Raw genomic sequence first — 19,500 nt, 5'->3', positions numbered from 1 at the left:
AAGGACTGTAATTCTGTTGGTTGGTTCTTTAAACGTTATCCTCCTCTGCATCTGGGGTACCACAGTGCTCGGCAAGTAGCAGTGTTCACACTTGCCCATAAGCAGCCACCTGCTAGAGGGTTCGCTGAAATTAAAGAGCAGCTTGGGAGTCTGCTATCAGAAATGGAGACTACTTCACAGGGCTCTTCCTGGGGGAACATCTGTATGTGATCTGTTGGTCTGTAACTGATTTAATGGCATGAATCACATCAGCAAGGCCTTGCATCATCTAGAGCCACGATTCTCTGCATCAACTGAAATGCCCTCCCAATGACGGAGAACTCACTCTTTGGTAAATTCCTAGCCTCTGAATAGCCCTGGTCTGGCACCGACAACTATCATAGTACTTTCCCCTACTGAGTTCACACACACGCGCACACACACATGCACGCGCACACACACACACCAGAAAAATTATTAAAAGGTAATGTAAAATTTACAAACCAAGCTTTATATTTATACTTGAAACGTTCCTAACATACCACATGTCACCCATATTTCCCCCCAGGGCATTGGAGGAAGGGAAGATTTACACACACAGAGGTCACACAGTCTGCATGCAAAATTAAAAGGGAAAAAAAATGTCGAGCACTGTTTTCATGTATTTCTGAAACTGTAGGAAAATTATGGCCTGATCGCAACAGATTTAAGACCTTATCAAAACAGGATTTGTGGAAGCTCTCACTGGAAATAGATGTGTTTATATCTTCCCTATATCAACCCTCACTGCCTCGGACAGACTGTGGGGATATGAATATGAATTTAAGCACACTTAAAAGGCAACATTAAACCTTTGGGCCATATTTTTAATTTCTTGCATGTCTGCTTTTGAGCATGAAGCCATATATTTGGATCCCTACAGCTTCCAAACTTGCCTTGAGCTCGAAGCCCCCCTGTTTTAGCAGTTTATTTAGTACTTGGGGGGTATAATTATAGTTGGTGAAAGACCATACAGACTTAGCCAAGTTATCAACACTGTCTGCTGTCTTCAAACAAAGGGTGACTTTAGACACAGCATCTTCTATTTGTCTACTATTCTTTGTAGCATTTCATATAGAACTTTACTTCTAGCAAAATTTTTTCCTAATCTGGTATTTTTTTGTAGGAACGAAACTATGTTTCTCCTTAGTAGTGGCTTCCTTCCCTTGATGCTATGCACTCAAACTGTGAGATGCACAAACCCTCCCATCCTTCCTGAGGTTGCTTTTGCCGGGTATTTTGTCACAGCAATGAGAACTAACTAACGCCGATGGGGTCTAACACCACGGCAAGACACTCTCTTTTCTGCAAAGGGAAGGCTCAGTATGGACAGCCTTCTCTACCACCGGTGCAGACAAAACACCTCCAGGATGCAATACACAGAGAACAATGTCCCCTGTGTGTTTTAGCAGACAGAGCCACCCTGGGTACACCAGCGAGTTTATGAACAATAAACAGGTCTATTAAAAGGACATAAAACATGTTCGCAAAGTGACCTGCACTGCAGGGAATTTAACAGTGTTCAGCAGACTCCATTTACTGGTCGTGGGAAGTCATAAACAATTAAAAAGATGGCCCTCGCCCGTCTGTCAGAACCCTAGAGGAAAGTAAGGAGATCTCCCTTCATGCAAAAGTTTGGAATGTCCTGGTAAAAAGCTTTGCAGAAAGCAACCACACCATCATAAACATACAAACAAATAAATAAACACAAGTAAATGAAGGCCTTGTGGAATGGCCCCTTTATGGATGTCTAGGTACCACTGTGAATCTGTTCCCTTTTCCTCCCCTGAGTCTGTACCAGTGAAGAAAGATTGAGCAATGGTTTCTAAGAGATGGGAAATGTTGGAAAATGTTATGAATTGAATCTGTGTCCTCCTGAATTTCTGTGTAGAACCTGAACTCTCCAGAGCAACATTTGGAGAAAAAGCTTTAGAAGGTGATGAGGGTTAAGAGGGGTCTGGTGGGATGGCCTTTTGGAGAATTTGTGTGCTCTAACGAACTCCATGAAGGCCAACGAGAAGGTAGCCATAGCCAGGGAGCCCTCACCAGATCCGTAGACAAGCTGGCACTCTTGTCTCAGCTTTCCAGACTTCAGAACTGTGATCAAATAAATGCCCACTGTTTAAGCAACCCAGACTCTGATATTTTGTTTGGGCAATGTAAGAAAATGATTTCAAACACAACAGCTCTTTTGAAAACAGAAACAATTTAGGCAAAAAGCATTTCAGTTCTATCCCAAATTTTCATGATTCCAGGATCTACCTAAATGTTTGAAAGGGGTGATTTCTTCTTGAAAGAAATAGGCATGAGAGAGGTTTTTTTAAAAAAGTCTAGAGTTAGAAAAGGATAGAATTTTGTTTCCTTAACTTCTGTAAGACCAAAACATATACCATGTCTTCTAAACCTCTCTAGCCAAGCAAGCAAGTGTGCTTCTTAACCTACCCCTGACTTCACAACCTTCTCAGAAAACAAAGGCTAGTCACAATACTATGACCATGGTTTAAATCACCGTGGTGTCAATCATTTGATGTACCTTACACGTACTGCACAATTGCATAATTGTTCCCATACTGCGAAATGGGGTGCCTTCCTTTGCTTTCTCTCTGCTCCCAAGCACCAGAGATCAGGCAATGGAAAGCCCCACAATGCTAGATCCTCAGAAGAAGATAGTACTAAAATGCAGTACTTTTCCTAGAATTTCCAATGAACATTGCTCCAGCCACTTCTTATTCCCTATTTCTACTCCCTCCGCTAACACTGAACAGTCGAGGAAGAAAGTGTTCTTTGAAAAGTAAAAGAAGGAAGTACCACTAAGTGAAGAGTCAGGATTATTTACAACGTTGACGATGACGTTGGAGAAAAAGACATAGCAAAGGGAATCTCGCAGATAGGGACAGCTTCCCCAGCCTTCCTCTCAACGCACATGCGCAGTTTACTGTGTTTCCCCCAATGCTACCTCTGCACCGCTCCACTCCCCTCCCTCAGTTTTTAATGTTGGTAAATTTGTATTGGTTTATTAGTGTCTGGGAAAAGGAGGATCAGCCTAATATTTTCTACACTGTCTGAAATTTTATTCACGATGCCATTTTAGTTCAGGAAATGGCGCTACCATTTAAGTGGCACAAGGTACCCTGGGATTTGAAATTAATTTACACAAATCTAACATATCGGGTTCTGCTCCCATGTGTAAAATCGGAGTAATAATTGCCTCGTTCCTCGGGGTGTTGTTTCACTGACTGAGGTAACAGAATCCAGTTTTCACCTTGTAACTACTATATTTGAGTGACATTTTGCCTTTTACTTTCTCTCTCCTCTACACAACCATTCATGCCAACACTTTAAATGTTGGAGAAATAAACTCTTGACAAACCACTCGTCCCACCTTTAGACAAACTCGTGAGCTCTTCTGTGAAATCCACATTATGTCCAGAAAATTCTAAGACAGATAAGCATGATTTACGCATGCATTGTAAAGACAGAATAACCAAAAATGAGAAGAGGCACAAGCAAGTGTGTCTTAAAGGGAGATTTTCCACTCCAGCTTTCAAGTTTTAGTCCCGGGATTTCACAGGGAAAAAAAAAAAAGACAGAACAAAGAACGTAAGGAGCAACTGGAAACTCTGTGCTTTTCTATAAATCCTCGTACTGGCAAGGATAAGTTCCTTCTAGAATTTATAAAGCAATTAGGCACTGGGCTGAGATTTACACAGCCACCTTTCCCCACAAGTAAATTTTCCCTGCCAGGTTATGAATCCCCAGGCAAACTTGAGCTCAATCTTTTCTCACAGCGTGGACAAGACCTTTGTTTGTTATCACCCAAAATGCTTAAGGTATAAAAGGATTTCTTGGCTGCCTCTCAAAATGTCGACAACAACAATGTGGCTATTATAAAATACCAGTTTACACGTCTATCTGCCTGTCAGATTTAACACAGATGCAAATACATGGGGTTCAGAACCAGGAAACGTTCCACAATAAAAGCCCTTAAGTGACAGACAAGGTAAATATAGCTTCTCACTTTCCTGTACACAAGACTCACACTGGCAACCAACATAGGAGCAATTTTATTAATGAAGCCATGAACTAGTCGTTGCTCTAAATAAAACTGTAAAGCTGACCACAGAATAAAATTCTATCAGAAAGAAATATTTCTCCCTTGGCATTAACAAAGTGACATTTCTGATCTGAGGTTTTTCATCAAAATGCTGGTAAGAGTAGCATAGGCCAGCAGAGGCGGTGAGACACACTGGGCCTAGGACCTGGGAACTCCAATTGCAACATTCAGGCTATTTCCCTACAAGCTCCAGGGGGCCGAGGAAAAGCAGTTTAATCTCAATCACAATTCTGTCATTGGCTGTAGAAAGAGAGTCATACCAAAGATGCACCACATTTTTTTTAATCAAAATAAACAACATAACAGATGTAGTATCACCCGGAACATAATAAATATTTAAGACTGGCGATTCTGTATATATGAGATTTTTGAGTGATCTATCAGAAGGCAGAATGCATATCCAATTAAGCCTATGAAAAGTCATGTGCAAGTACACTTGAGGCTACCTGGTAACCTGACAGGGAAAAGGGCAAACAGATTAATCCTCTCGTTGTTGCTTCCTTGTCAAAATGAATTACATAATCACAAGCAGGTGTTATGGCATTCGTATGAATGGATGTATAGAAAAGAGATAAATGACATAGGTAAATGACAGATAGGTGGATGGATGGTGGACGGATAGATAGACATGAATGGATAGTGTATGGCACAATTGAGTAACTAGAAAGGTAGCAGGGTGGAGTATGGATGAATCTGGACAAATGAACGGGCACAGATGGACAGAGAGAGCAATTGACTGGCCGATGTGAATGCACAGATGGATGTACAGCTGCATGAGAGGTAAGTGGGAGGTGAGGAACTGGGTGAATGTGGGTAGATGAATGGGTATAAACGGACAGATGGATAGAATGAAAAAAAGGGAAGAGAGGAATGAATGGTATGTAGATGACAGATGTGCTTAAAGGGATGATACATGGGTGGGCAGGAGGGAAGATGGGCGGATGAATGTGGACAGAAGATGGGCGGGTCGATGAACAGAAAACAGGCATTAGTAAAAAGATGGGCAGGGAAACAGAGATGCTGGGATATGCTCCCAAAACTATAACAATCCTAAAGAATGGAGAGACCATGCTCGGGTCCCCATCTATCACCCATCTCATTTCCTGAGTCAGGGACACCACAGGGAGCGGACAGGCTTCCTGAGGCCACCACACCACACTCTCCTTACGGAAGGCTTCTGACCAGCATCTTGGATTTTCATCTCCGCACCAAAGATTCTGAAGTGAACACGCTTAAAATCCACACTCTGGCATGGAAGAGACACACGGGAGCATGCGCCCCGAGACACACCCACAGGAGTTGGCTATCTCAAGCATGTCACAGGGGAAAAGCATCGGCTCTTACCTGAAGGTGGATCCATTCTGTATTTATTCTCTTGACACCAACCAACTGGTCGAAGTCTGTAATCCAAGTAAAACAACCACTGGTCATAGGATTCAGTGTCCTCCAATCCCACATAGCGAAGGCGTAATCTTCCTCCGACATTTTCAATCACACTAACTATCCAGTACTGAAAGGGGTTCTGAGAGTCCTGAAGCTCTATTAAGGAATCAACTGTAATGAGGTCTATAGGGCCTTTCCCTCGCAGAGGCTGTTTAAACAGAAGCAAAACTCCGTATTTTAAACTTGATTTTAAGGTTCTCATGGAAACAGATGACAGCAGAAGATAATATTTTTCTCACACCATCATCCAAGCTATTGCCAAACAGTCTGGCATCACCCCTCCCCGCCCCCCATCCTCGGTTCAACCATCACCCCCACACATACCCGCTTCCCTTTCCTCCCTCGCACACATCCACAAGCCAACATCATTTTCCAACAACAAAAATCACAAGTATACAGAAAATAACAGTTTATGCTAGTATTTTATCAAACAAATTATCCTTCCCGAATGAAATTAATTGCATTTGTTAGAAATTAGCACATTTCTAAACAGAATTATACTTATATGCACCCAGGGCTAAAACACCTGACAACAAAAGCTCTATTTTTCCAATTGACAGTTATATCTAATATAGTGCTATAAATTTATACCATGACTCCTTGAGAGAAGGTCACCTTACAGTGCCATCAACCAGCAGACTAAACCTTGTCACACACAGATTAAGTGAATAAGTGCAGGTGTGTACAAGTGATGTGTCGAATATATGTTTGCGTTCAGTTACATTCAACTTCTCAGTGGGGGGGGCGCATGTGGATAGCACAGATGCACACACCTGCGCATGTGTAGAGGCCAGAGGACACCCTTAAGTGCTGTTTCTCAGCTATCATCAACTGTTTGCAGAGAGACGTGGTCTCTCTCTAGCCTGGACTCCCTATTAACTAGGCTGGCTAGCCAGTGGCTCCCAGGGACCTGCTTCCCTCTGCTTCCCCAGTGCTGAGATTATAAGCCCAGGCATCTTTTGTTTTCTTTTTAATATTTATCTATATTATGTGAAGTTAGTTCCTCTACTACATCACCTGGGCATTGGTTTGGAAAACCTGTAAGTACTGCCCTTCTGAGGAACTTTCTTGGCATATGAAGAGAGTAATTACTACTTAACCTGGTACTTGGTTTGGGAAAATTTAAGTACTGCCTTTCATAGGCCCTTTGGCATGTGAAGAGTGTCTGCTTAGTCAGCTTCTTAGGCAAACACATTTAACAATTAACACAGTGAGGCAACTTCTCCCTCTGAAAACGTGAGTCATCACCATAGCAGTCTTGTAACCCAGTGGGCAAAATCAACTATTAAGATAAACACATCAAGCAAAACAATCACAAAACACTTGTGAACACTATATAACATGGTGGTGGTCTTAAGTATTACTACCATTGCCAAGGAAGAAAATCAAGGTTAAAAATAGTAATAATAATAACAACAATAGTAACAACATGAAAATCGACATCTTATTCTCAGGCATTCACTTAGGGCTGGCTCCCTTTTCCTTGGGTACCCTTGAGACAGAGTTGGTAATTTAATAATTACATATGACAGACTGCCTTTGTCTTCCTGCTCAAGTACATATAAGAATTATTAGTGTTTCATTATAAGGTTTTCAAACAAACCATCAAGACTCAAGATTAAACTATTCTGCTTCTATGCCTAAAATATGCCTTAGCTACATTGCAATACAGTCAGCCATGTCTCCTCTTGTTTTATGGAGAAAGCTAATCAATAGTCTTAGGTAACACATATGCGTGAGATCATGAGAGTTATTATGCACCCAAGATGAACAACTAATGTTGCTACTTATTAATGTGCTCCAGGAAACTTTAGTAAGCACATAAATATGCTTAGTCATCACCTGCCAAAAAGTCATCCTACAAGATAAGGCTTAAGTGTAATGGGAAGACATCCTGATACATAATTGTAAAATGCACTTGAACAGAGAAAACTTCCCATTCATTGATTATAACACAGGAAAACATCAGTCAATAGCACTTAAATTCATCACCTATGCAATTCAGTAAGAAACAGGAAGTTAGGCTGTGAGAATAAAAACACTTGTGTCTACATGTATCCACAGAAGGATATATGCAATGGTACCAGTAGGTTTGAGATCACAGGAATGCTTCGGGGCTATAATAGATGAATAATAGCAATACATACACCTTCCAGAAGGCTTGCAGGTGCCGTCCGAGAACCAGTCAAATCACGTATGAGGAATTCTGTCCAGTCTGTGTACTTCTCTTTGATTGCTAACAAAACAAGGGAGAGAACAAAACACTTCAACACATCAGTGGAGTATCAAACAATCAGAAGCCACTAAGTTATCTGTGCGTCGAGACTACTTCAAGATTAAGTAAAGAATAATGAAAGTACAGTCACGTATCTGTTATCAAGTATGGACAGGATACCTACCACACCCCTGGACATCTAGAAGGGAAAGAGCCTGTGGCCCTTAGGATTTACACCCAGTGAGACACCCGTCACAAGCAACAATGGTGATATGGCAGGAGTTTGGAAAACACGAAGAGAAAACGGTCAAGAAGGGCTAGAGCATCAGAGGCCCATTTCTCAGAGGGAAAACAAAACCAGGGCCTAAACTATAGAACAGGTTTCTAGGGTAGGAGGAAAAGAGGGGTTTTGCAAGTAAGAAACAGTGTACAGTAAGGAGAGCGATAGCACGAACTGGAGAAGGGGTGGGAGGGTTCAGGGTAAGCATGCTCCCCTGAGAAATGGTGTGCAGTGAACAGCTGAACACATCGGCGCACACATTTCAGAAACTGGAGGTCTCTCTGGGAGAGCAATCCCGCAAGACTATGAATGTCCGAGTGCAAACAAAGATTATAAAAGAGGGAAAATGGATGCTTCTCTATCTAGGTACAAAAGCCTAGGCTGGAAAACAAGGCAGACGGCACGGAAAACATGAAAGGAGAGCATTTGAGACATTATCTGAAAAAGGCAGGCGGGACAGAAGGGGGTGGCTCGCTCTGTACAGTGCTTGCCATGAAAGCATGGGGACTTGAGTTCCATCTCCAGAACCACTTAAAAGAAAGGGGAGTGGATGGGATGGGAGGGGAGGAGAGAAGGGAGGAGATGAGGGAATGAGGGAGGAGAGGGGGAGAGAGAGGGAGGGGAGGGGAGAAGGAAAGGGGAAGGGAGAAGTGGGGAGGAGAGGAGAGAAGGGGAGGGGAGAGGAGGGGAGGGGAGGGGAGGGGAGGGGAGGGGAGGGGAGGGGAGAAGGAGAGGGGAAGGGAGGAGAGGGGAAGGGAGGAGAGGGGAGAGGAGAAGGAGAGGGGAAGGGAGGGGAGGAAAGAGGAGAAGGGGAGGGGGAGGGAAGCAGGAAGGGAGGGGAAGGGAGAGGAGGGGAGGGGAGGGGAGGGGAGGGGAGGGGAGGGGAGGAGAGGAGAGGGGAGGGGAGGGGAGGGGAGGGGAGGGGAGGGGAGGGGAGGGGAGGAGAGGGGAGGAGAGGAGAGGGGAGGAAAGGAGAGGGGAAAAAGTCAGGAATGGTGGCATGAGCATCTCAGCACTGGGGAAGTGAGCTGCTGTTCTTGCTGAGGACCCCAGGTGTGATCCCAGCACCCACACTAGGCAGGTCACAACTTAAGTCCAGCTTCAGAGGATCCAACAACCTCTTCTGCCCTATTGGCACTCATAGATGTCCATACACACAAGTTTAAAAATAAATATTCTTTAAAGTTTTCAACAGTCTTAACAAAATTGGCATCAGCATGTAGTTCAGCAACACCCCCATCTTTACCCATCATAAACATGTACCTCATGCAGCAGTTGTTCAGTCCCCATAAAGGATCAAGTTCCAAAGGGGGGGGGGGAATCACCTAAGATGCTTCCACCACGTGTAAAGATGGAAAGTAGAATTCTGTGAGCCACAGCAGCATCTCAGGCCTGGCTCTTACCTCTTCTTTTACACCTAGGGCCCACCCCCCAAATTTATAACACCATTTTCCTGATATTAGACACGTACACTCATGTGAAAATACATATATTGATAAGTGGAGGAAAACTATGTCTACATGTTCTGTTGCCATCAGTAAAAAATATAATAATTATTTTTCAGTGCCATAGTAGATTTATTTATTATTTTATTTTTATATTTATTTTTATTTATTTTATATTTTATTTTTTATATTTATTATTTATTTATTATTTATTATTTATTTATTTATTTATTTATTTATTTATTTATTTATTGTTGCTGCTTTATTTTTGCTTTTTGTTTTTCGAGACAGGGTTTCTCTGTAGCTTTGGAGCCTGTCCTGGAACTAGCTCTTGTAGACCAAGCTAGCCTCAAACTCACAGAGACCCACCTGCCTGTGCCTCCCGAGTACTGGGATGAAAGGCGTGCGCCACCACCGCCCAGCACTATAGTAATTTTTAAAGAATATTTGACTCTTCTTTTTTTCTCACAGTGATGACTGCTTGAACCCAGAGCCTCAAAAATGCTCGACAAGTGTCCAGCCACTAAGCTACAATCCCAGTCGAAGATGCTTTTCGTAAAATTAGCCCTCCTGCACGGCTGAGGTGATTAGGACCAGAAGTAAAGACACACAGTAAATTAAATGCTAGTTGCTTTGTGCTTCACACATGAAGATCTCTCATTTACGCTGTTTTCCTCCTCTCCACGAGGCTGCTCCTAACTAACTCTTGCTCTTACAGAATAAACAAGAAGAAAAGCAGTCGCAAGCCTCCCTCCAGGAATCCAGGAGTCATATATCAAGGAATCTTTCACCACGATCTGCAACGTTCCAGTTGTGTATAAATAGATAGTCGGTCCTAGGCTGGATGAATAGCAGGAAAGCATCTGCCTATCCAAATATGTCAAGATTAGGACAAAATATAGAACGGTATTCGGAAACACAAATGTTGGAGCATATCGTAATACCGATAAAGCAATCAGAGGTCCTCTGCTGTTGGTTTTCCCTCAGCTGAGGGGCTGCACCTGACTCTACTGATACTTTAACCGCCATCTGCGACCTGTGGCCCCAGGCTCAGTGTCCTGCCACTCAGGCTGCAGTCTGGTGGGATTTCTGGTCCTGCTGGCACCAGTTCACTCACTGCCACCAAATGTACTTTTTAACTAAGTCTCTATCGTTCTGTTTACCAGTAAAGACTCGGCCATCAGATATGGGGGGGAAAACCTGCTATCTCAAAAAGGCCAGGAAACAACCAGCGAATCTTCCTTTTTGGCTGGAGACCCAGCAAGAGAATGTCTCTCCAACCATTCCAAACCAAAAAAGACTGCCAATCTCCAAGTCTCTCCCCACTTCTTCCTGTATGTCTCTCTATCCATCTTCCTGGACTTTTGACAGACTCCTGTCAACTAGTTGCCGGCTCTGACCACCCCCATGCAAGGCTGATTTTATTAACACATTTGCAAGTTTCACAGCACAATCGAATATCCGGCAACACAGTGCTTCACAGAATTGTTGTTGATGTCCAACAGGAAACAATCCATTTCCCTTTTAAGGTCATTCAATAAACATGTAACCCAAGTTAGCACTTAAAATCCTTAAGTATGTCAACACATTATGAAGACAGACAATTGTAGAATTTAAATTATCCTGGGTGCTACAGAAGGGGTATCCATGGAGAAAGTCTTGTGAGCCCTGAGCTACTGAAGTCTTCAGACTCTCCCTTACCATGTTTCCATAGAACATTTGGAAGGGATCCTGAATATTCAGGATAGCGACCTCTAGGGAAAACACATCTGTAGCCTACAGAAATGCACTGACATTCTTAAGTAAAATGGTGGTGAAACAATTCTCAGGAACCTTCCGCATTTTAAAAAACGAAATTGTTTCCATCAACATTCAGCCTTCAAAGTTCTAAATTTTCAAACAAAGTGACAAACCTCATCAACCCCACCACAGGTGGCCATGGATCTGGAGAACACATCATGGGTTGTACTCTGGCCAGGCATGGGTAGGTACATCTGTGCTAAACACACACAAACACACCCATGTGCAAAATGAGAAAATACGTGAACAAATAAAATGTTCATAACATAAAACTAAGTACAGCAAATTTACAAATTCCACTCAATTGTACATGCTTTAAGCAATTTCCGATTTGGATACGTTATAGAATTCCAGTGTCCAGGGTAATCCCTTAGAATCCACTGCAGTGGAAGCTGATTGACATTGTTTCTTGTGTCCACTTACACTGCAACTAGCAAGGTTAATACCATAAACATTTATTTAAGAAGTGTGTGAATGCAAGAAAATTTGCACAGGAAAGGTAATTAATATATACCATGTTATTTAGGGGTTTTTTTGTAGTGATTTTTTGTTTGTGTTTTATCAAATAAAGCTTGCTCAGAAGACCAGAGTGCAGAGCTAAGCCACCCAGAGGTCATGGAGTGGTGGCACACACCTTTAATCCCAGGACTTGAGAGACAGAGGCAGAGTGATCTCTGTTAGTTCAAGGACACCCTGGACCACACAAGAATCAATCTGTCTAAAAGAGAAACAGAGCTTCCACAAATCCCAGCACTGAGCATTCTACATCTTTAACCCCAGCACTAGGGAGGTGGAGACAGGAGTGATATGGCTAGGCGGTGAGAAGCATACAAGGCAGGAGGAGACAAGAGATCAATGCAGTCTGAGGATCACCCCTGGATCTGAGTGTGCAGTCTGAGGACAGGATCGCCCCTTCGGTCTGAGCATTAGTAGAGGTAAAGGTCTCTCTAATGGCTGCCGCACTGCTTCTCCAATCCTTCAGCTTTCACCCCCTAATATCTTGAGTCTGGGTTTTATTTATTAAGATCAATTAGAATTTGTCCCACACTGTTTCCTTCCCATGGACAGACCCTACTACACCCTGTCATGAAGTCTGTAACCTGTTCTGCACTATCTACGGCACCCATGTGCTGTAAGGCGGGAAAGAAATGCTCAGGGACTGGAGGCCAGGGCTATGTAATATGTAACTCCAGCTGAAAGAAATCCCAGCAGGACCTGTCAATCACCAACCTATGTTTCAATACATGGAAAGTCCTAGAAATCCATAAGAGGTAGACAGTTCAAATCTTTACATTTTATGTTTCATGTTTTATGTCTGTGTGCCTGCATATGAGAGACTGTGTTTGTGTATGTGACTGCGCGTGTGTGTGTGCCTGCGCGTGTGTATGTGTGTGTGTGTGCGTGCGTGCATGCACGCGCGTTTGCACGCACACACGCGCCTCTGTAAGGATGTAGAAACACATCTGTACCTGTGTGGTGAGCCCAAAGGTCAACCCTGCACTGACCTCAAACATCACCCACCTCACTCACCAGCTAGGATGGGCTCCAGGATCCCATCTTCACCTCTTGGGATTGCAAGCCCCTGCCAGCACATCTGGCTTTTACTATACGTTCTGGGGATTGAATTCGAGTCTTTCTGCTGTGCCTCAGCACTTTATGGACTGAACGGACACCTCTGCCTCAGTGCAGAGCTTTTAAAAAAAAATATCTCTCAGAACTTTTTCAAAAGTTCTAGTCAGCCACAGTATGTAAACAGAAAACTATTTTTAAAATTAGAGGTTATGTTTCCCAGACACAGAGAGACAATTATCACATGTACTCACTCATAAGTGGTTTTTAAACATAAAGGAAAGAAAACCAGCCTACAAATCACAATCCCAGAGAACTTATACAACAATGTGGACACTAAGAGAGACATACATAATCTGATCTATATGGGAAGTAGAAAAAGACAAGATCTCCTGAGTAAATTGGGAGCATGGGGACCTTGGGAAAGGACTGAAGGACGGAGGGGAAAGGCAGGGAAGGGAGCAGAGAAAATGTAGAGCTCAATAAAAAAAAAAAATCAATGAAAAAATAGAGGTTATATTCCACAAATGTGTCATTTGGGGAGGAACCATCATCGTGACCCTGAGATACAGGAAACAGAAATATAGACTTTTGGGGAAGACATTTAAGGATGCCACAAATCCCACAGCAGATTTCTTAGGATTAGAAGGCAGTGAAAGGAGGAATACACAGGAGATTCCTGTCAGATTTCAGACTCTGGAGAAGCATTCCTACCACAGATTTCAAACCCAAGCAAGTGAATGTCATCATGAAGCTCAATGACATGTCGTGTCTTAAGAGTATCATCTTCTACAGAGCCTGGCCCAGGGGTCCAGCTGTCCTTTCAAACAGATGGGAGGGGGCCATGCACCAAGAAGCCTCTGCTGAATCAAGGGGGAGAGGTGTGTCACCTGGATTCATGATGGCTGTGCATCTTTTTCAACTTCCCATATAACCGAGCACACTAGAGAATACCAACCACACCACGCCTTTCCACCCATCTCGGAGGTAGGGAGAAGTCACGATGAAAAAAACAAAAAAGTCCTTTTCATTTAAATATCCGCTAGGTAACACAGAGATGGTTTTGGACAATGGCCTGTCTTTTAGAGGTTAAGAAACAAAGGATATTTGGTTGATCTCCGTGAACTACTTTTTCAGCTCACTTCCCACCATGACTTCTTTGACATCACTCCATGGATGATAACTTTAGTTGGCGATGGATTGCTCTTTAGTCTCTGGTGGTTTCAATATAGGACCTTTCTTTTCTTTTCTTTTCTTTTTTTTTTTTGTAACAGATGATATTTTTCAAACCCCTTCATTAGGGTAATTTGGGAGTTTCCCCTGTCTTGTTCCCCGGGTCCTCTCTCACTCCTGGTGACTGTATTGTTTTTATTAATCTCCATCTTCCTTCTTATGACAAAGGTTTTCCTGGGGTCTCTGCATGTCTGGAATGTGAGGCAAGAGAAGACCTAGAGAGACCTGAAATTTTGTCTAGGCACCATGTGTATGCCTGGTGCCCATGGAGGCCAGAAGAGGCTGTTGAATCTCTTGGGACTAGAGTTATGGAGTTATATACCATATGTACAAGGTTTTGAACCATGATGTATGTGCTGATATTAAACCTGGGTCTTCTGGAAAAGCAGCCCATGCTCTAAACACTCAGCAGCCTCTCTGGTCCTGAGAAAACTAAACTTTACATAAATATCAGCTTTGGCAGCAACTTTTGACATGTCAAAAAAGAATTTAATATTGACTTAGTTAAACAAAAGAGGTAATGGTGCTGGATGAAAAATATGAACATTTATCCCCACTAAGATCAGAACTACAGAAAGCTTTCCTGTGAAGACTTCTGAAGAGGAATCTGCATTAATATTTTCATATCATGTTCAAGTAAAACTGCTTTTACAAACAGGACAGACCTTCAAATGACTCAGCAGAACTGAAACTTTCACTGTATGCCACATACAATGGCTCATCAGGTGAAGAGGTTCGAATACTCTTAGCGGTGCCTGGTACCACAGGCCTATAATTATAATCCCAGCTGCTCGAGAGACTGAGGCAGGGAGATCCCAAAGATCAAGAGTGAGATCAAAGGCCAACTGCAGCAACTTCTCAAGATCCTGTCTCAAATTAAAAATTGAAAAGAGAACTAGGGATATAGATCAGTAGTAGAGCCTTGGCTAGCATGCACAAATCCCTAGGTCCTCTCTACTAACACACACATACACACACACACACACAGAGAGAGAGAGAGAGAGAGAGAGAGAGAGAGAGAGAGAGAGAGAGAGAGTGCACAGAATTTATTTTGGCTCATGGTTATAGTACAGTCCAATCACGTAAGGTGTGTAAGACAGCTGGTCACACTGTATCTGTGAACTAGAAAAGGCCAGGCTATGGAGCCTTAAGGTCACATTAGTGACCCACTTTCAGTGAGGCTCCATCTCCTAAAAGATTCCACAGCCTTCAAAACCACCACTCTAGCTGTGGACCAAGTTCAAGCACATAAACCAATGGGGGCCATTTTACATTCAAACCACAACTCCGTCTATTCACATGGCAATTGTTGGAGGGAAAGTTTTGAAAGAACTCTTCAAGACTTTTTCAGCAGTATGAGTACACATGCATGCTCGCAAAGGGACCAACAAGCGTCATTGTGTTCTAAAAAGGAGCTCTTCACAATGAAGCATTTGAGAGCCACTGTGGCAGTCACTGTGATGACTTGGAGTTTTAAAAGTAAGTGGCATAAAACAGAAAAACTGGCCAGCCAATAGGATGGCTCGGAAGGTGGAAGTACTTGCTGCCAAGCTTGGTGACGAGTACACTCCCAAAAAGCCACATGGTTCTCTCCATATAGAAAAGCACTTATGCCACAAGTTTCCTGACCTCCAGCCCTGCTCCTACCCCCATGCATGTGCGTGCACACAGGCACATACACACACAAACTAAATTAGTATGTATTTAAAAACAAATAAAAATCTTTAAAGAACACAATAACCATTTAATCATTAGTGATGGCTTTCTACCCTGACCCCAGTTGGTGTTGTACTGAAACTGTTACCCCTGGGTTTGGCTCACAAGAAGGAAACCTACCAAAGGAAGACTCTTCCTGACAAAGAGCACACACAGGACCAAAGGCCTCTCTGCGGGATAAGGACATGGAGACCCATGGGCCTTCTTCGTCACCCTAAACTCTTGGTTTGTGGACCTTTGTTGCCTTCCTCCCTTTCCTGAAATATCTTCCTAGATTCGCCATGTCTGAGACTGTGAAATTTCCTTCCAGTCATGCACACAGCAGAGACCCAGCTCAAAGCCGTGTCTCCAATAAGTCTACTAAGAAGTGAAGATACTTTGGGGAGCAGAGATCAATGGTGTCAAAGGCTGCTGTTGGAATGATATAAAGTCTGAAGCTAGACTGTTTATTTTTATAACACTATTTGTTTAGAACTAATTACCATGAGCAAAACAACAAGGATTTGCCAGATTTCAGCAATCTACTCTCCCGAGTCATTCTTAGAATTCAAACTCTCATCATCAGAATACAAGCTCCCTTCTTTCTCCATCTTTGCCAGCATTTTATAGGATCAGACTTCACAAGCTCACCAATACCAAGGATGCGAAACTACGTTTTTTTTTTCTTTTTTAAAAAGTTCTCATTTTCATTCTACTATTATCACTATTTTATGACAATTCAGGTTCCCTTCTGGGAGTTCTCTATTTACATCTCTGGCATGCTTTTCAGGAGATTCTTCTTTTCAAAAGATAACTCATTGCTAAAGTAATTGTCATGCAAGTATAAAGACCCAAGTTCAAAACCCAACACCAATGTTTAAAAAAAAAGAAAAGCATTCTGGTAATCTCAAAGCTGGAACGACAAATACAGTCAGTCAGCCTGGCCAAATCAGTGAGCTCCTTTTTAGCAGAACTTTTCTTAAAATGTTAGAGACATTGAGGAAACACAGCATTGACCTCAGGCTGCCATATGCATATAGACAACCTATATCATAAACACACAGAGTACACTGATTTAAAGAAACCCCTCATATATTCTGGACACTCATTTCTTGATCAATACAACACAGTTCTACACTTGGTGTGCCGTGTTCAGCATGACCCTTTTACAGCCAGAAACAGGCTGGTTCATTCAGTTCCTGAGCCCTGTAGTTCAAACATCGAAGCCTGGCACAGTTTCCTCTAGAGTTTGGTTCCTCTTCTTTATCCCTGTCTTTGTTTGCAACCCTAAGATATCTCTAATTTAATAATGTTCTCAATTTAATAAACCCTACTCAGCTAACCCACTTCCATGTCCAGGAAAATAACCACATAGCTTCCTGGCCATCTCTTAGCACCTCACCCCACCATTCCTCCTCACTGGTCCTCCCTGATCTACAAAACACGACACTCACTCCCTCAATCCCCAGCTCTCACCCTTCACAGTCTATAGCCACGCTTGAATTCATCTGTGCAGTCTCCAGGAAGCTATGGACTTCCACAGGTCTCGTGTTTACAGTCCTACACACTCAGTCACTAGAGCAGGTAACAGCACAGAGCAGGAGTTATGTGCACAGTTATTAGTGTTTATTAAAGAAAGGCTGTCAAGTTAGCTGGTTTTACAAAGTATATCTGCTCAATTCATCTTCTGAGGAGATCCCAACCCACACTAACGTCACCGCTACCACACGCATTATGCAGACCTTTGTCACCACAGCTCAGCTCAGCAGTGTAGGCAAAGCCTTAACCATGCATGCTACTTCTTCCTGACGGACATCACATGGCATCATTAAAATCACTTACAATTTTAATTTCAGCCTTTATGATACAGAAATCCAAAGAGCAGACCCAAGGTACCATGGGCATCTTTCCCTGCCGTTCCCAACAGGCTCCTAACAGTAAAAACAGTCAAGACTCACAAGAGAAAATACATAGACAAGCTGTTCACAGCACGCAGGGAGTATCGCCCACCTTTCTCCACAGCATGTCTGTAAGAAGCAAGCGATCAACACAGCCTCTAAAACAATTAGCAGAAATTCAACACTTGATCGCTGTCCACTGGCCGAAGACCTTTTCACCCAGTGAAACACGGAACACCTCTTATCCTGACCCATTCTCTCTGGCTCTTTTCTAGCTGCTACACCTCCTTTTCTATAGATACTCCTGCTACTGCTTAAACAACCTCCAGCTTTTCCAGACTATTCTTCCCTCTCTCCACTAGGAAACTTTTCCTATAGGCCTTTCATTCAGTCCCAGGGCACAGAAACTATTGAATAGGAATGGGCATTTCACACAAGTCCAGGGCTCGAAGTTTAATGCGAACTTGGCTTGTTAAAGATTTTATTCTTCTAGGTCTCTTTCTCCTGTTCATATTTGACACACTTCTTTTAGGGAAATTGTTGTCTTTGCTGGAGCAAAAGAGCTCCCATTCAAATACTTTCCCATGTTCTCCTAAGATAGGTTTTAAAAAGGAGGATGACCTACAAAAAAAATTATCATTTACACGCCCTTTGCACAGCTCTGATGGACCGTGACTGTCTCTTGTCAACAGTTTTCAGGTCGCTCTCTGGGATAGTTGATCCTGCACTTGACTGCGCCATGGGGTCCAGATGTATGGTCAAATATGATTCTGGGTGTTTCTGTGAAGATGTGTTCTCAACTTCTAAAGTAGATTTTTCTATCTAATGTGAGTGGGACCAATCCATCCATGTGAATGAATGAATTGCTGGGGCTTGGAAAATGTCAAGACAATAAAGCATTTGCTGTTTGAGTCTGGATCCCCAGCAACCCCCGACACACACACACACACACACACACACACACACACCCCACTGGGTGTAGCAGTGAGCATATGTAACCCCAGTCCTGAGGAATTAGGGAGTATGGCAGAAGGAAAGACAGTGGATCATAGGGGCTTGCTGGCCATTCGTTCTAGTCCTCTGGTGAGCTCCAAGTTCACTGAAAAATCAAATTGCAAAACACAAAGCAGAAAGTAATAGAGGAAAATATGCAATGCTGTGTATTAGACCTTTAGTCTATACACAGACAAACACACACACACAGAGGTGTTGGCTTGTGCACACAAACATATACACGCATATATACAACACCTCAATGCAGACATCAGATGAAAATGCCTGAGTTTTCAGAGCAAAAGGAGTTTCCTATAAAGCCTTGGAGCAACATGTGTAGTATGGGTTCTTCCTGGGGGCCTCGGCAGACACCCTTAGGTTTTCAACTATCATTGTTTCCCAAATCTCCACCTTCTTGGACTCCCCTGGCAGATTTATGACCCACCAAGTCTCCATAATCTTAAGTGTGAGTGTGCATGTGTGTGTATATATGTGGTATATAAGTGCAGGTGTGTCTACAGGCGTCCTATTGTTTATTTCCCTGGAGAACTCTGAGTAATAACTGCTTTAGTATCTCTGTTCTAAAAGCTCAGTGGACAAACAGAAAAGAACAAATGTACTCGCCAAAAGAAGAAAGAACAATCACGTGGCACTCCTGCAGAGAGAACTCATAAGAAACTTGAGACAGACCTGTGGCCGCTGAGAAAGCCACCTGACATAGGAAATGGTAGGTCTCTGACAGCCCTGCTGAGTTGGATGGTATGTCACCCATACCAGCTGTGTGACATTAGGAAAAA

The 19,500-nt window shown here is 42.9% G+C and overlaps 1 protein-coding gene across 5 annotated transcripts in view; it reads right to left on the bottom strand.

Moving 5' to 3' along the window:
- Sfmbt2 (Scm like with four mbt domains 2) overlaps positions 1-19,500 on the bottom strand; it is a 187,941-nt gene that overhangs the window by 100,850 nt on the left and 67,591 nt on the right. For 4 of the 5 annotated variants that reach the window (XM_048460657.3, XM_048460662.3, XM_048460658.3 and 1 more), the window contains exons 5-6: positions 7,723-7,811; positions 5,477-5,723 (exon numbers count right to left, since the gene is read on the bottom strand). In XM_048460657.3, coding sequence (XP_048316614.3) covers positions 5,477-5,723; positions 7,723-7,811 — 336 coding nt within the window. Of the gene's footprint in view, positions 1-5,476; positions 5,724-7,722; positions 7,813-19,500 lie in introns of those variants that run through there. The other variant, XM_048460663.3, reaches the window with a different exon arrangement.

This window comes from Myodes glareolus, chromosome 14 (assembly GCF_982192425.1).
Source record: "Myodes glareolus chromosome 14, mMyoGla1.1, whole genome shotgun sequence".
In the NCBI taxonomy this organism is placed as follows: domain Eukaryota; kingdom Metazoa; phylum Chordata; class Mammalia; order Rodentia; family Cricetidae; genus Myodes; species Myodes glareolus.
Note: the sequence above shows the minus strand (reverse complement) of the source record. Positions and strands in the feature narration are given on the sequence as shown.